Source organism: Cydia amplana, chromosome 1 (genome assembly GCF_948474715.1).
Source record: "Cydia amplana chromosome 1, ilCydAmpl1.1, whole genome shotgun sequence".
In the NCBI taxonomy this organism is placed as follows: domain Eukaryota; kingdom Metazoa; phylum Arthropoda; class Insecta; order Lepidoptera; family Tortricidae; genus Cydia; species Cydia amplana.
The window spans coordinates 20,116,205-20,131,925 of NC_086069.1; the positions used below are offsets into that span (position 1 = coordinate 20,116,205).

A 15,721-nucleotide genomic window follows, 5' to 3' on the forward strand; every position below is an offset into this window, starting at 1 on the left:
AATGTATGCTTTTGCCCCTAATGTAAAAATGCATAGTTGCCCTTTCCCCAATATGATTTGATAACTATTTCCACAAATCCTGTCTGGTAGCACATTTCTCAAAATCTTAACGGCTTGTCTAATGGGTTTGCCAAGCAACTTCTGGAAGGAGTCCGGGAAAGTTAAAATACCCCGATTTTAAAGCAGTACAAATTCTGTAAACGTGAATCCGGAAATCGTACGGGGTAGGTTACATTTTGGCTTCCACTACACTACAAATGCAACGTATCTCCATAAATCAGTTTGGGTTGTTTATTTTTATAACTTAAAGTGTCATTCAATAGAACTTGCTAACTATGTAAACAAATGTTACTAGTAATTTGATATTCAGTGTCAATTTTAGTATGGCGGTTAGTTTACATAGTTGGGCGTTTTCTAAAATAAATATTGAAAACCTGATTCTCACAGATCCTGGTGTTTTTGGGTTCTTTTAATTCAGAATCACTAGCATATTCAATCCTGATGATAAAAAAATGTCCCAAAAATTTGTATGAAAATTGTACATTCCACTACGTCACGCCCATACAAGTGAAAATTTTTCTCATACTATAACGTGACGTAATGAAATGGACATTTTGGGACATCTTTTTTTAATGGCGGGATGGAGAATGCTGTCGATTCTGAGTAGAATGAGCCCAAGAATGTCCAGATCTGAAAGAATCAGGTTTTCGATATTTATTTTAGAAAAAGCCCAGTTAGCAAGTTCTATTGAATGACACTTTAGTTTTACATCGCTAGAGCGGAATAGCTATTAGGCTGTGCAATGTATGTGTTGGCTTATCCACGCAATTAATGAAAAATGCCTACCCAAACTGGTAAGGTCACCACTTTTGATGCGACTGAATTATTTTCACTACTTAGTCGTTGTGTAGGTATGTGCCTGATAAGAGACCGCAAACGTCTTGCGGACAGTTTTTGTAGTGCTATAAAATCCAGAAGCGGGTTAATATTATTACCTACGCCCCTGTTTTCTAAACCTCAACCGAAACATTTTGTTACAGCTTTCATGCTTTGTTATACACAAGAGGACACTAACGCCGATGGTAAGTGCACATATGTTTACCGCCCTACATTATTACATTCGCTATTTCGCTGTTTATCGTATCGTAGGACATTTACGCAGTTTTTTTCATGCGGCTGGCTAATAACCACTGTATTAAAGATAGGACCGTTTTTCTATTAAAAGCTATTTGCTTATTCTAACCACAGATATTTCGCACACGTGGAGTTAAACGTGAATAACAGTTTAGGCTCTATGTTACAAGACCGTACTAATTATGTGACTTGTGTTGCTATGAATCATCTGACTCCTCCACACTTGCTAAGCATTCTGCAGTAACTTCTAACAAGATTATAACTATGTACCTATAATGTGTATGTATATTAGAAATAAACTTATGTATGTTCATTTATATTTTATCCCAAATATTACTAAGTATATTATTATTTCTCGAAGTATTTCACTGGTATTGATGACTCGTCAGGCCTCGGCTCGGGCTCGTTGCGTAATTTGAAACACGATTCCATAGACTTCATTAAAGTAGTCCATTTGGTCTTATTACTATTAAATTGAATTTCAAATTTGTCCTGGATCTGTGTGAGTAAACTATCGCTTGTAGTGTCTATGGTAAAGCATGACGGTGCTTTATTATTATAGGTATTAGTTGTTACTCCAGTGCCGGCATCATAGTCGCTTGTCCAATATACTGTGATGTTGTGAGCGACTCGACGACAAGCTATGTACTTTATTACCGTTGCGTGTTAGAAAGTATTTAAGTATTTTTTGTCAAACACCTCTTTACCACACAACTTTGTTTAGCGCTTTCGTATGCTATATTTTATACATAGGTGTAGTTCGTATGTAGATATGGTTCATGAATCGACGCATTTTTTATTACAGGCTATTTTTCGGAACACAATCATGGAGGTTGTAACAATTAATATTTCGTTTCGTACGTTTATCTATTTTGCGAACGAAATTACAATTCGTGAACGCAATTATTACCGTAACTTTGTGTTAATGAGCATCCTTTTATTATCTTTACTTGGGTTCTAATTATGACATCGAGCAGGCCTGTGGAGTGGTACAGATAAACAGGGTTGGGTGGTGAGAGTGTGGCCGATGCGATGTGTTCACGTGTAGTGTATGTGGGTCGGCGGCGCGCGCCGGGACCCGTCCCGTGCTTCTAGTTGCCTACGTGCCGGCATACCGCCGTACCCGTTCATCCAATTACTCGCGCGTATTATTATTTTGCATTTTTTTTTCTAAAGCTACTCATGACACGATTTCAAATTTTCTGTCTCATCCGACTCGTCAAGTCGGTCGGTCTCTCACGGGCTAGGATACCTCGCTTCGGAAGGTCCCCCAGAGTTTACACATCCGGCGCGGCCCGGACGCATCTTAAAGTTTTTAAATGTATGTAACGTTAATTTTTCTACGTGTAGGGGAAATCTTGTACCGAGTGGAACTTCCCATGATGGAGGAGATAACGCTCATTTATCTCGAGGACGAGAGTAAGTTTTGGGAGTGAGGCGTAGCTTGCGAGTGCCGTAGCCGATACCTTACCTCCCGCATTCTGGTTATGATCATCAATTAGAGACGTAGTTTTCATTTCAATAACACTCCAGTTTATTATGTTGTCATTCTTTATGTTGGGTCGTTTTTTACAATCATACAACGCGATAAACGATCGGCCCGCCGCGCCCGACGGGGTCGGGTGCCGGCGCGGCCGTCGCGGGCGGAGGGGGGGGCCACTGGAAGCACGCCTGGACCGCGGCACGCAGGCGCGCACGCATGCCACCCACGCGTCACGCCCACCGTGCACCGTGCACCGTGCACCGCACTCAGCATGCCGACCAAACATCGACATACGACTTCACGACATACCATTCGAGCTTGATTTTTCAGTTTTTCAGAATTTATGCTGTGCTGATTTTTTTAGATTTAGTTTGTTATACGCTTCTATGAAGTAGGGCCGCTGTAATTATTTACTCGCTTAGCAAACGCAGTGTCTATTACGATTGCACAGTCGCTTCGAACACCTCGGTCACGTAGTGTTTTACTAGCGAGGATTAACTAAAGCGCCTCCCGTGTGCTTTACTTAGTTCTGGCTGAATTTTATGGTCACGTATCCTGGAAAAAATGTGCAAGCATGATATAGAAATAGTGTAGGTAGCGACAATTCGTCATCCGACTGGAACAGTGTGGGTTAAAAGTATGCTTTGTTGCTTATTAAATAAACCAAACTCATTTACATTTTACAACACTTATACGCAATATACGCATTCACACTATTTCAGTTCGATGAGGAAAACAAGTAATTATAAACTATGTAAAATATGTTCACTCATAAAATTAAGACGCATATCAACCAAACCAAAGCATTAAAAACTTTAAAAATATATCTGTTATATATTTATATCTAAACACATAATACTAATATACTTACACTGAAAATATTTATATAATCCGATAACTATTTCCTCAACTTACATTATTGTTTACCACCGATCTACATGACATTTGTTAGAAATAAGTCTACATTTGAGAATCGTAATATCGCTATCGCAAATTCCCAAATAGACAATGTTTTTGTAGAATTAGGTATTGCACGCCTAAAAATAGTATGTGAGTTACTGCGTACATAGTTATCCAGCACGCTTCGGATCTATAGAGTTAAGGTTAGTGAGGGCCATATTTATGTATTTTGTCTGTTTTAAGGCGTCTAAAATTAAACAGCAATAATCTTCAGCAGACTAAAAATAACTATTAATACTATTGTATACTATAATAAACGGCCAAGTCACATATGTTTACTTAGGTGTACGAGGGGTGGCTGAAATGTTCGCCGCCTAAGCTAGAAAAAAAAGAAAAAATTAAAAAAAAACTAGGTATGCTACTTTTTTCCCTGCCTCTTTGGCAGATTAAATATTGCCACCATTACTAACGATTATTAACTATTAATAATTAACATTTAATTTAATACTCTCTTTCATTTTTTTCTAAGGCCGCGAACTTTTCAGTCGCCACTCGTAGTTTGTGAAGTTAAGGCGTATAGAAGAGTTAGAAGCTTGGCTCTACGTGAGATCTGTAACTTTTTGACAGTCTGAGCCATAAAATATGGTCTTTGCAACACTACCTACATGAAAATGTTTTTGGTGAGATTTCTTGTACGCTTATAAATGTAACCTGATGTGCAAATTTCAACTATAGATTTTGTAGTTTAGGCTCTGCGTTGATGAGCCTGTCAGTCAAGACATGCAGTAATACCTATAATGAGAGAATAGGCTCCAATGTAAGACACTGTTGCTAGAGGTCCATTCTATTTTAACTACTAGAGTTTTTTATATTCAGGTGGTCTATAATTTGTATTTTGTACACACACGGAGAGGATAGCGATAGTTTGTTTTAGGTGTGCTTAAAAAATCCAAAACATGTATTTTATTTAAGTCGTCTTCATTAGGCCCCCATCCGACCGGAAACGTAAACGATCTACTATTTGTGGCTTTCCGTAGAGAAGGGCCCTTTCTATCACGTTTCTGTTGGAATTTCAGATAAGAAGGACCTAATTGCACTTGAAGCGTAAGGCCCCTTCTGTGATGGGAAGCCACATTTCCCCCCAAAAATCTTACCTGTAGAAAACTAGCTCATCGCTTCCTGTTAGTCGAAAGCAGTCGGGTACATGCAAAATCAAAGATTATGTGATCATGGGTTCGATAACAGATCCGCTCATTGATGTAACACGAAATGTGGCCCTCGAAAACCTCGACAATTAGTGTCACAATTCTCATAAATGAACAACCTCACATTAATAATTTCACTTAAATTACAAGTGTGCATAATTAAATTCATTCGATTCATAAACTAATTGAATAGAATGGTTTTCAGTAATGGAGGTTGAATGTGTGCGAGTTATATTTATGTTGGTTGGCGTGTCAGGTCAAGACGAGACGGTGTTGTCGTACGAGACGGTGCAGCAGCTGACGATCTCGTACACGCGGCCGGTTATCATCCTGGGCCCGCTCAAGGACCGCATCAACGACGACCTCATATCGGAGTTCCCGGACAAGTTCGGCAGCTGCGTGCCCCGTAAGTTTGCCTTTACTTAACATATTAGTTTGCCTTTACTTAACATATTTTCCATATATACCTACCCTATTTCGTTGGCTACAGGTTGAGTTGACAACTTTTGAATAAAACCTAATTAAACGTGTAGGCAGACTCGACACACGATATATTCAACGTTCCCCGACTATACTGCACATACCTCACTGATAGTAGGTATAGTAAAATCTTAGTACATATTCGGTTATTATTATAATAGCTATTTTTTTTTATTAAAAAAAAGGTAAGTATTTGGCCACAATCTCACCTGATGTTAAGCGCCGATGCAGTCTATGATGGAACATGCTTACATACCTACAAGAAAACGAACTTTTAACCCTTCGAACGCCTATGAGCAAGGTTTATAATCAGTTTTATGTCAGCGATGTGTGGCATTTTCGTATAAAAGTTTATTAAATACACAGAATCTACTAAATCCTAAAGTATATCCATGTCTGTCTGCGAATGTTCGGTACATTGTGATACACTGATACAATAAGCACATTACTTTACAGACACAACGCGACAACGGCGCGACTACGAGGTGGACGGACGCGACTACCACTTCGTAGGCAGCAGGGAGCAGATGGAGAGGGACATACAGAACCACCTGTTCATCGAGGCGGGCCAGTACAACGACAACCTGTACGGCACCTCCGTCGCTTCCGTCAGGGAGGTCGCCGAGAAGGTATGTTTACAGACATAACGCGACAACGGCGCGACTAGGGGGTGGACGGACGCGACTACCACTTCATAGGCAGCAGGGAGCATATGGAGAGGGACATACAGAACCACGTGTTCATCCAGGCGGGCCAGTACAACGACAACCTGTACGGCACCTCCGTCGCTTCCATGAGGGAAGTCGCCGAGAAGGTATGTTTACAGACACAACGCGACAACGGCGCGACTAGGGGGTGGACGGACGCGACTGCCACTTCATAGGCAGCAGGGAGCATATGGAGAGGGACATACAGAACCACGTGTTCATCCAGGCGGGCCAGTACAACGACAACCTGTACGGCACCTCCGTCGCTTCCATGAGGGAAGTCGCCGAGAAGGTATGTTTACAGACACAACGCGACAACGGCGCGACTAGGGGGTGGACGGACGCGACTGCCACTTCATAGGCAGCAGGGAGCATATGGAGAGGGACATACAGAACCACGTGTTCATCCAGGCGGGCCAGTACAACGACAACCTGTACGGCACCTCCGTCGCTTCCGTCAGGGAGGTCGCCGAGAAGGTATGTTTACAGACACAACGCGACAGCGGCGCGACTAGGGGGTGGACGGACGCGACTACCACTTCATAGGCAGCAGGGAGCAGATGGAGAGGGACATACAGAACCACCTGTTCATCCAGGCGGGCCAGTACAACGACAACCTGTACGGCACCTCCGTCGCTTCCATCAGGGAAGTCGCCGAGAAGGTATGTTTACAGACAACGGCGCGACTACGAGGTGGACGGACGCGACTACCACTTCGGAGGCAGCCGGGAGCAGATGGAGAGGGACATACAGAACCACGTGTTCATCCAGGCGGGCCAGTACAACGACAACCTGTACGGCACCTCCGTCGCTTCCATCAGGGAGGTCGCCGAGAAGGTATGTTTACAGACACAACTCGACAACGGCGCGACTACGAGGTGGACGGACGCGACTACCACTTCGTAGGCAGCAGGGAGCAGATGGAGAGGGACATACAGAACCACCTGTTCATCGAGGCGGGCCAGTACAACGACAACCTGTACGGCACCTCCGTCGCTTCCGTCAGGGAGGTCGCCGAGAAGGTATGTTTACAGACAACGGCGCGACTACGAGGTGGACGGACGCTAACCACTTCGTAGGCAGCCGGGAGCAGATGGAGAGGGACATACAGAACCACCTGTTCATCGAGGCGGGCCAGTACAACGACAACCTGTACGGCACCTCCGTCGCTTCCGTCAGGGAGGTCGCCGAGAAGGTATGTTTACAGACAACGGCGCGACTACGAGGTGGACGGACGCTAACCACTTCGTAGGCAGCAGGGAGCAGATGGAGAGGGACATACAGAACCACCTGTTCATCGAGGCGGGCCAGTACAACGACAACCTGTACGGCACCTCCGTCGCTTCCGTCAGGGAGGTCGCCGAGAAGGTATGTTTACAGACAACGGCGCGACTACGAGGTGGACGGACGCTAACCACTTCGTAGGCAGCCGGGAGCAGATGGAGAGGGACATACAAAACCACGTGTTCATCGAGGCGGGCCAGTACAACGACAACCTGTACGGCACCTCCGTCGCTTCCATCAGGGAAGTCGCCGGGAAGATACTCGGATGGCCGAGTAGTGGGTCAAATTAGCGATGGGCGAGTCGAGTTATCTGATTCGAATAATTCGAATCAGCCTACAGATGAGTTAATTCGAATCAAGACTATTGGCAATTCTAATCAACTCGACCACTAGCTAACTCGGCGAATGAATCGCCAATTCGCCAACTCGCCGAGCCGAGTCAACGTTATCACACTGCCATTCAAAAATAAACCTTAATACCGTAGCCCGAAGGCTCTTTTTACAACAACTGCCGCTCGATTCGCCGTCTCAACTCGAGTTGGTACTATGACCATTCAAAAATAAACCTTAATTCCGTGACCCGAAGGTTCTTTTTACAACAACTGCCGCTTGATTCGCCACCCCAAGTATCCCAACTCGAGTTCACTGCTAGTATGACCATTCAAAAATAAACCTTAATTCCGTGCCCTGAAGGTTCTTTTTACAACAACTGCCGCGTAACTCGCCGTCTCAACTCGCTCCGCGCCTGTGCCTGTGACCTTGTCGCGAACCACGCGAATCGTCGAGTCGAGTCAACTCGATTTTGAATTCGAATCAGCGGCCGAATCAATTCGAATGATTCGAATTGAAAAAAAGTGGACTCGTCACATCGCTAGGTCAAATCCATAATCGTAAAGTTCAGATTTAGATGGCAACTGTAGGTATAGCAGCTTTGTCTAAGTTCATGCGTTTGAAAAACATTTGTTTTGCTCTAAGAGTCTTGTAGAAGTTGTATACTAATTACATATTTATTTTATTTGTTCCAGGGTAAACACTGCATTTTAGACGTGAGCGGAAATGCCATTAAGAGATTGCAAGTGGCACAACTTTATCCAATAGCCATATTTATTAAACCAAAGAGTGTAGAATCTATAATGTGAGTATACGAACTTACGAATTACTTTGTAATTAATAAATTCTTCCCACGCGTTTCTATCTTTTTGTCACTTAGCATCATTTACTAAAATGCACTACCTATCTAATGATCATTTTGTAAAAAAATCTAGGAATAGGTCCTAAAAAAATTGAGAGGTTAAATGTACTTTTTTTAGGGAAATGAATAAGAGGATGACTGAGGAACAGGCAAAGAAAACGTTTGAGCGAGCTCTGAAAATGGAACAGGAGTTCGCTGAATACTTTACTGGTAAGTAAATGAGTTGTTAGGATTTATTAAGAGCCAACAGGAGTGGTCATTTCTCCATACAAACGTACTCGACTGTTTCCTCCGTGGGTTTTGAAGCTAGAGCAATGATTTTTTCAACACAGATTAATATTGTCAATATCTGTGTCGGACCGTTTTGCTTTTTTTGATATTTTTGTTTTTTAAGGCGCTAGAGCCCTTCAAAAATGGCCAAAATGGCCTAATTGACTATGCCGCAATGAGAGGCGTGGTATTCAAAACTGAAATCAATTAGCCAAAAAAGCAAAACGGTCCGACACAGATAATTTCATAATCATTTAGATTTCCAAATTTGGTTACGATTGGTTAAGTTTTGGAGGAGGAAACAGTCGAGTACGAAACCTCGGTTTTTGAGATTTTTACGCAGGATTTTTCGCCTTGTCCTTATCGCACTAGTTTCAGGAGCCGCTTCCGTTAGCGAGACGGGTATATTTACCTAAAATATTTAAATCTCAGCTCCTGTTGGCTCTTAAATTAACATTTAAGTACCCCAAACATTTTCTGTCACGCCCGCCTCGAATGTCGAGACCGATCCGACCGGTCGCTGGCCGTTTACCGCCGTTCCTAACTTAGTGTCGTGTTCGCAGCGGTGGTGACGGGCGACACGCCGGAGGAGATCTACTCGAAGGTGAAGGCCGTGATCACGGCCGAGAGCGGCCCCAGCGTGTGGGTGCCGCGCCGCGAGCCGCTGTAGCCGTCCTTGTGCCTCGACTCCCCCCTCCCCCACCCGCCGCCCGCCAGTGTCCCCGCAGCAGTAGGTATGTTCGAGTCCGCCCGAGAGCCGGCGCCGGGCACATGAGCAATAATTAGGACCGCCCCCGCCCTCGAGCGTGATTCGGTAAAGTCGCCTTTATAGTTTAACGAGTAGCCGCCGCTTCGTCGATACCCCATCCCGGAGTTCGTTTAGCATAAGTTACCGTTTTAAATATCTACTTAATGTAAATTATCACTCGTGCGTAAAGTTGACCAATGACTCGCTAATCGTTGTAGTATGTGCACTACGCTTAAGTTTATCGTGCGGATCTATTGACTAGCGATAGTGTTGACCGATCGCGGTGTTTGTATCGAGTTGTACCCTTATTTATCTCTAATCTCTATACTAATTTTAGTTACTCGGAGATTCCCACTAATTATGCGCTTCGATTGACTACCTATGTAAATTGATTGTATATTAAACAAATTTAAAATTGTATTATCATGTTAATTTACTCAGGTTGCTAGATACATTTTGAATCTTCGTCATGTTATTAAAGTTTAATAATATTAGTGAAGTTATTACTACTATTATCTACTTGACGAGTCACGGTGCACCGGTGATGTTGACATAGTGTAATAATTACAAGCTAGTGTTATGGACGGCCGGTGGTACGCCGGCCGTCGTGTTCTAGTGTAATCTAGGAGTAGCTCCACGCCCACCTCACGCGCCCATGGCTAGGCTAAGTCGTTGCATTATCAGGATTATTTGCTCAAGCGGCAAACTATTGTAGCCACTGAATCTCATGACATATTCTGCACTCTGATGTCCTCCTCGACACATTAGGCGCGGTGCAAGTTGTTTGTTGATCATTTTTATAGTAAGCAATTGTGTTATCTGGTGTGAAGTGTCTCACCAATTTAAATAGTATTTGACATTTATTTATTGAGAATTTTATTTTCTTACTGAATAATAGAATGACCATCTGCAAATATGGCACGAAGCGCACTCTGAGGATGCAATACTTTACTGTTATACCAACTTACGTCGCTTCATTTTATTGCATAATGTACCTAATGGAATACTGGGGAACCCATAAATATTCCCATCGTACTTAAACTAGTTTTAAGTTTGATGTGTTAAATTTTAGCTATTATTTTTCATGACAAAATATTATCTGCTGATATTATAGACAGTTACACTTACGGACGAAGGAATTGCGACTAGCTTGTATTGTAATTATGCGCTGCATTCGCCTCGTCGGTCCTGTATAGCTACCTGCCAAAGATATCAATAAATTAGCAATACATCGTCTTTCAAATTGTAATTGGTCTATCAATAAAAATCAAGTTTTATTATACTTAGATTTAGGTAGTTTGCGATAGCTAGTCGTGATTCCTTGATAATTATCAAATCTTGATATAATGTATATAACAGTTCAATACTATGTAATAGAACTATTTTAATTTATTTTTAACATGTGACTACTGTATTAACAATTATTATAATGGAAATGTTTTATTTTAATAGGTATTTATTTTATTTTATCGCGTTAAGTAGGTATTGAATTAATCAAGCATGCTATCCTGTGTAAATTATTAATTTAGAGTCATTATTAATGAAGTCTTAACATTTTATTAGGAACCCATATTTGCAGATGTACAATGTTTATGAGTTAGTGATGTTCAATAGACTAGTTTGAATAAAAATTATTTACGTTGAAAATTCTATTTGAGTTTACCTGATCTCCCTTAATTTAATGTACCTACCTACCCTAATATTCTAGTATGATCACCAGTAGCTGCTGCTGTCAAGCTAAAGTATGTAAAATTATTTTTCTATTATGTATACATATTCCATATGGATCTTGAGTCACGTGTTTTTATGTTTACATTCTTTTATAATTCATATGGAATATAACTATAACACGAAAGTTTTTCTTAAATAAAAACCGATTTATGTCCGTCGGTTAAAAAACTAGGTTATGAACTTGCGCGACTAGTCGAGAACAATCTCAATTTATTAATGTCATCTTCGTGGCGTTGTCCCGGCATTTTGCCATGGATCATGGGAGCCTGGGGTCCGCTTGGCAACTAATCCCGAGATTTGGCGTAGGCACTAGTTTTTACGAAAGCGACTGCCATCTGACCTTCCAACCCAGAGCGTAAACTAGACATTGGGATTATCCGGTTTCCTCACGATGTTTTCCTTCACCGAAAAGAGACTGGTAATTATCAAATGATATTTCGTACGTCAGTTCCGAAAAACTCATTGGTAAGAGCCGGGGTTTGAACCCGCGACCTCCAGATTACAAGTCGCACTCTCTTACCGCTAATAAATAAATATACAAGAATTGCTCGTTCAAAGGTATTACAAGAATTGCTCGTTTAAAGATATTAGATAGATTAAAAACAAGAGGAAGACAGACAATAACTATGAGAAAGCAAAATAAAGGTTTGCGGCAAGGCAAAATCTCGAGTTTGCCTTGACAACTCAATACCACAGAGGGCCTACCGCGAACCCCGTTCGATGTGTTGCCTCCCTGTTACACTTGCGTACGAATTTACAAGTGCGACAGAGAGGCAACACGTCGAACGTGGTTCGCGGTAGGCCCTCAGCTTTCACTTGAAGTTTCATGTTCGATAAGTATGTATAGTCATTTTGAGCATTTAGCCATCACGGTTTGACTATGTACAACTGTCCCACTCCCACGACACGTGTCGTCAGCGACGTCGTGCTCGACATTACCTCGCCGCAATTTACCAAATAATGTAGGTACTTAAATTTTATACCCACGTGAAAAAGTAATCTAGTCTAAAAGTAGGGTCCGTTCACGTTGGAGGGTCTGCTATCTTGTGGCCTGAATCGCAAACATAAACTAAACATTGACACTTCACGCCAAAGCAAGTGTTGCCCTCTACAGTTCACGTACGTTTTTTGTGCATTGTAGATTCTGCGCCATCTTGTGTGCTACATTGAAAGCATAAACTTGACATTAATGCATGCTGTACAGTTGTACACACACTGGTACACACTCGTCGAGAGACCCCGAGACCGAGTGTGTACATGCTGCTCCCTTCTCCGATTGGATCGGAGCGGTGACGAGACGCTGCGAGATACTCGTAACACTTCGCGCCAAAAACAGGGGGCTTGTGCTGCCCCCTAGTTTAGACACGCTCCCTATTGCGGTAGTACATTACAATACAAGTGCGAAAAGTAGGAAATTCGCAACGAGTGTCGATTAAAATACGACCGAATGGAGTGTTATACCGACACGAGTTGTGAATTACCTATACGCACGTGTATCGTATAACGTTTTACACGGTGCTACTTTTTTGCATGTCGAAAATTGAAAGGGCCATATAAAACTTACGAAACACGTGCGAATAGGAAATTTCGCAACTCGTGTCGATTAAAACACTCCCTTCGGTCGCGTTTTAATTTATCACCAGTCGTTGCGCATTTCCTACTTTCCGCACTTGTATCGCAAATTAACGATTACAGTACATATATGATACTTACATTTTTGACATAGGCACTTAAACTGCTAATTACTCCACTAACTAGTTCAGTAAAGTAGCACCATAATGTACTGTAAAATAATCATATTAATGAATCAACTACAGATTTCCTTTAGTAAAAAGACTGTATTCTGTATTTAGTATTTAATGTCCTTATATCTCATCGGGTACAACCGTAGTCTTCTCAGATACGTAAAGACCGTCTAAGAATTTTCGGATATCCTTGTTTTTGACGGTGGTAGACTGTTGGATGAGGGCAGCCGAGCTGGAAACATCCTCGAGAGAGTTGCCTTCGATGATCAGCTCATCCTTCTGCTTGGGGGAGTTGACAACAGTGACGCCTGGTGCCATCTTTACCCTCCGGATGTACTTCTCACCAAGGAAATTACGGATTTCAATGATGCTGTTGCCTTCAGTGGTGACACAGTTGATGGGGAAATGGGCGTATACAGCACGCATCTTGTACTGGAAACCCTTGGTGACACCTGGAATAAAGATACATTCGGATTAGTATCAGTCATGCCTCTCATGCCTAGCAGTATGGGTATGTGGTGCGACTTTCCATACGTAGGTAGGGGGGTCCAGGAATAATTATGATGATTAGTCATGTCATGAATAAGACATTAGCTTGCATTTTGTTTTTTTTTTTCTTTTTAAACCACATCAGTGGCAAACAAGCGTATAATGACCTGTCTGATGGTACTTGGCCAAGCATTAAATGGTTTGGGTTACAGCTAGTCCAGTGCAGATTGGGTACTGCACGTACATGTTTAGATTAGAGGTGGGCTAGTTGTGATTTGTGAATAGGGAGTATTACTGCAATGTTTTGCCGCCAGGGTGCAGCACTAGCGCCTTTCGTAAACCTTAGAGTAACTTATACATATGTGCTGTTTTTTGAAAATATGACAATGATACATCAAGGTGGGTTGTTTACAAAGGGCCTACCAGAAAACGCGAAATCGAAACTCAGCTATCTGCCTCTTTATCGCTCGAATATGCAAGAGTGATAAAGAGGTTAGATAACAAAATGTCGACTCCTCTCTCGTTTGCGGTAGACCATTAGATTGTGACCGATTGTGGAAGTGGCGCCCCCTACGCAGAGTTTCGCGTAATATTCCCTATTCCTCACAAAAATTATATGCACTGATACTTTTTCTGAAAAGCTCTGTAGTGTAGAGTAACACACTGAACTGACTAGGTACTTAGGTAGATCTTATCTGGTAGGTAGTAGTATGGTTTATAAATATGTACTAGGCAACTAGTCATGTAAATTATGTTACATGTAAGAATTTGAATCAAACTCACAACCTCCAGTTTGAAAGTTATAGACCGGGGGTCACCAAACGGTGGACCGCGGTCTGGATCCAAACTGCTGAACTATATTATTTTATTACTTATTTAATAAACTCAAGTAGAAACAGACCATGATGGTCATTTTATTTTAAAAACCGGACCCCTGTAGAAACTAATTGGTGACCCCTGTTGTAGACCTAAACACTTACAACTCCACAATTAGAGGAAGGGTTATGATTTTAGCATGTATTTATGTGTAAATTACCTCAGTGCTGTACTTTTAGACTATAAATGTTTTTTAAGTAACTACTCTTCTTCATTGAAATGGAATACATCTGAAATAAGTGACAAAGGATAACAAAATATGATTCCTACTGGCCTGATTTTTTAAACCATCAGATTCTCTACAACTAATTCTTCTTATTTCTTTTTTAATCTAAGAAAAAATGCTGTAACTAAAAAAGCTTTTGTAAAATTTATTCAGAGTTGAACTTGATAGTATTGGTTGGATATGAGTTAAGATTATTTCATGACAAGGCAAGTCCAATACGGCTAATAGTATTCCCTATTTTTGTGCATATTCCAAAAAATATTTTGAACTTTCATTGAGTAACTAAGGGTTTCAAATTCAAAAACAAAACAAATGCTTCTGGGTCTTAGGAGGTTAAGTCATTCAATATTACAGGGGATTCCATTAGTAATGTAACTTTACTCATACTCATAATCTTTATTGCATATCACATTGTATCTTAACCTATTGCATAGAATTGTGTACAACATGACACCCTGTAGGGCACCGCAAACAGTTTATTCAAGAGGAGAACATAACCTCAAATGTTGAAGTATTATAATATATTTAATATTGGTCTTTTACAAAAAAAAATAAACAATTATCGACGAGAAACTAATATAATTATATATATTTTTTTATATCAAAGTTAGATCAGTGCTAAAAAATCGACTTCTAGGTTTACTAGCGTAAGTATAAAACAAACCAAACTTTATTTACCTTTGATCATGTTTTCAACGTGGGAACAGACTGTCCTCACGGCAGCAAGCTCCTTCTTGGAGCCGAACCATTTTTCAACCTTCAGGAGTCGTGGGTTCACCATGCGAATGTCAACAGCCAAGTGTTTGAAATTTCTCTTGAGAACTCCTCGCGGTCCCTTAACTGTTACCAACCGCGACTTCACGTGAACAGTCAACCCCTCAGGGATTTTCACTTTCTGGTTTGCAACGATTTGCTTCATGATGAAGGCCTAAAAATAAAATGTTGTTTAATATAAACCTAACCTCTGTACGTGTTTGACAACTGAGTCTGCTCGTTTTGGTCACTTGTGAAATAAATATTATGTGGAACATCTTGGAAATTTAATATATCACTAAAATGTATCACTGTATATCGATAATTGTTAATATTTTACTAGATTTTAATGGATTTATCACAGCAAAATATAAAATTGCTTACTTTCTTTGACACAGAGAGCCGGAAAAGGGCTAAAGAGTGTTACCAACAGTCATAAATATAGTGTAAACGTCAAATCCACAGAATGCGTTAAAAATATATTATAAATCGCACAGT

General features: G+C 41.3%; 2 protein-coding genes across 2 annotated transcripts in view; one reads left to right on the plus strand and one right to left on the minus strand.

Moving 5' to 3' along the window:
- LOC134650114 (disks large 1 tumor suppressor protein) overlaps positions 1-9,364 on the plus strand; it is a 49,239-nt gene extending 39,875 nt beyond the window's left edge. Inside the window, exons 16-22 of the mRNA XM_063504952.1 lie at positions 1,041-1,082; positions 2,485-2,553; positions 4,979-5,128; positions 5,659-5,831; positions 8,219-8,328; positions 8,504-8,595; positions 9,219-9,364. Of these exons, the coding sequence (XP_063361022.1) occupies positions 1,041-1,082; positions 2,485-2,553; positions 4,979-5,128; positions 5,659-5,831; positions 8,219-8,328; positions 8,504-8,595; positions 9,219-9,325 (743 nt within the window). The 3' untranslated portion in view covers positions 9,326-9,364. The remainder of the gene's footprint in view (positions 1-1,040; positions 1,083-2,484; positions 2,554-4,978; positions 5,129-5,658; positions 5,832-8,218; positions 8,329-8,503; positions 8,596-9,218) is intronic.
- Positions 9,365-12,982: 3,618 nt separating this feature from the next.
- Positions 12,983-15,705, minus strand: LOC134649669 (large ribosomal subunit protein uL6). Its single transcript, XM_063504511.1, has 3 exons — positions 15,608-15,705; positions 15,149-15,398; positions 12,983-13,331 (listed from the first exon to the last, which is right to left on the minus strand). Exons 2-3 carry the CDS (start codon positions 15,387-15,389, stop codon positions 13,000-13,002), a joined length of 573 nt encoding a protein of 190 aa, XP_063360581.1. The 5' UTR covers positions 15,390-15,398; positions 15,608-15,705; the 3' UTR covers positions 12,983-12,999.
- Between the last annotated feature and the right edge of the window lie 16 nt (positions 15,706-15,721).

Coding starts and splice junctions, on each gene's coding strand:
- LOC134649669 (XM_063504511.1), bottom strand. CDS start 15,389: ATGAAGCAAATCGTTGCAAACCAGAAAGTGAAAATCCCTGAGGGGTTG. Junction 13,332..15,148: donor CGTTGAAAACATGATCAAAG/GTAAATAAAGTT, acceptor TCTTTATTCCAG/GTGTCACCAAGGGTTTCCAG.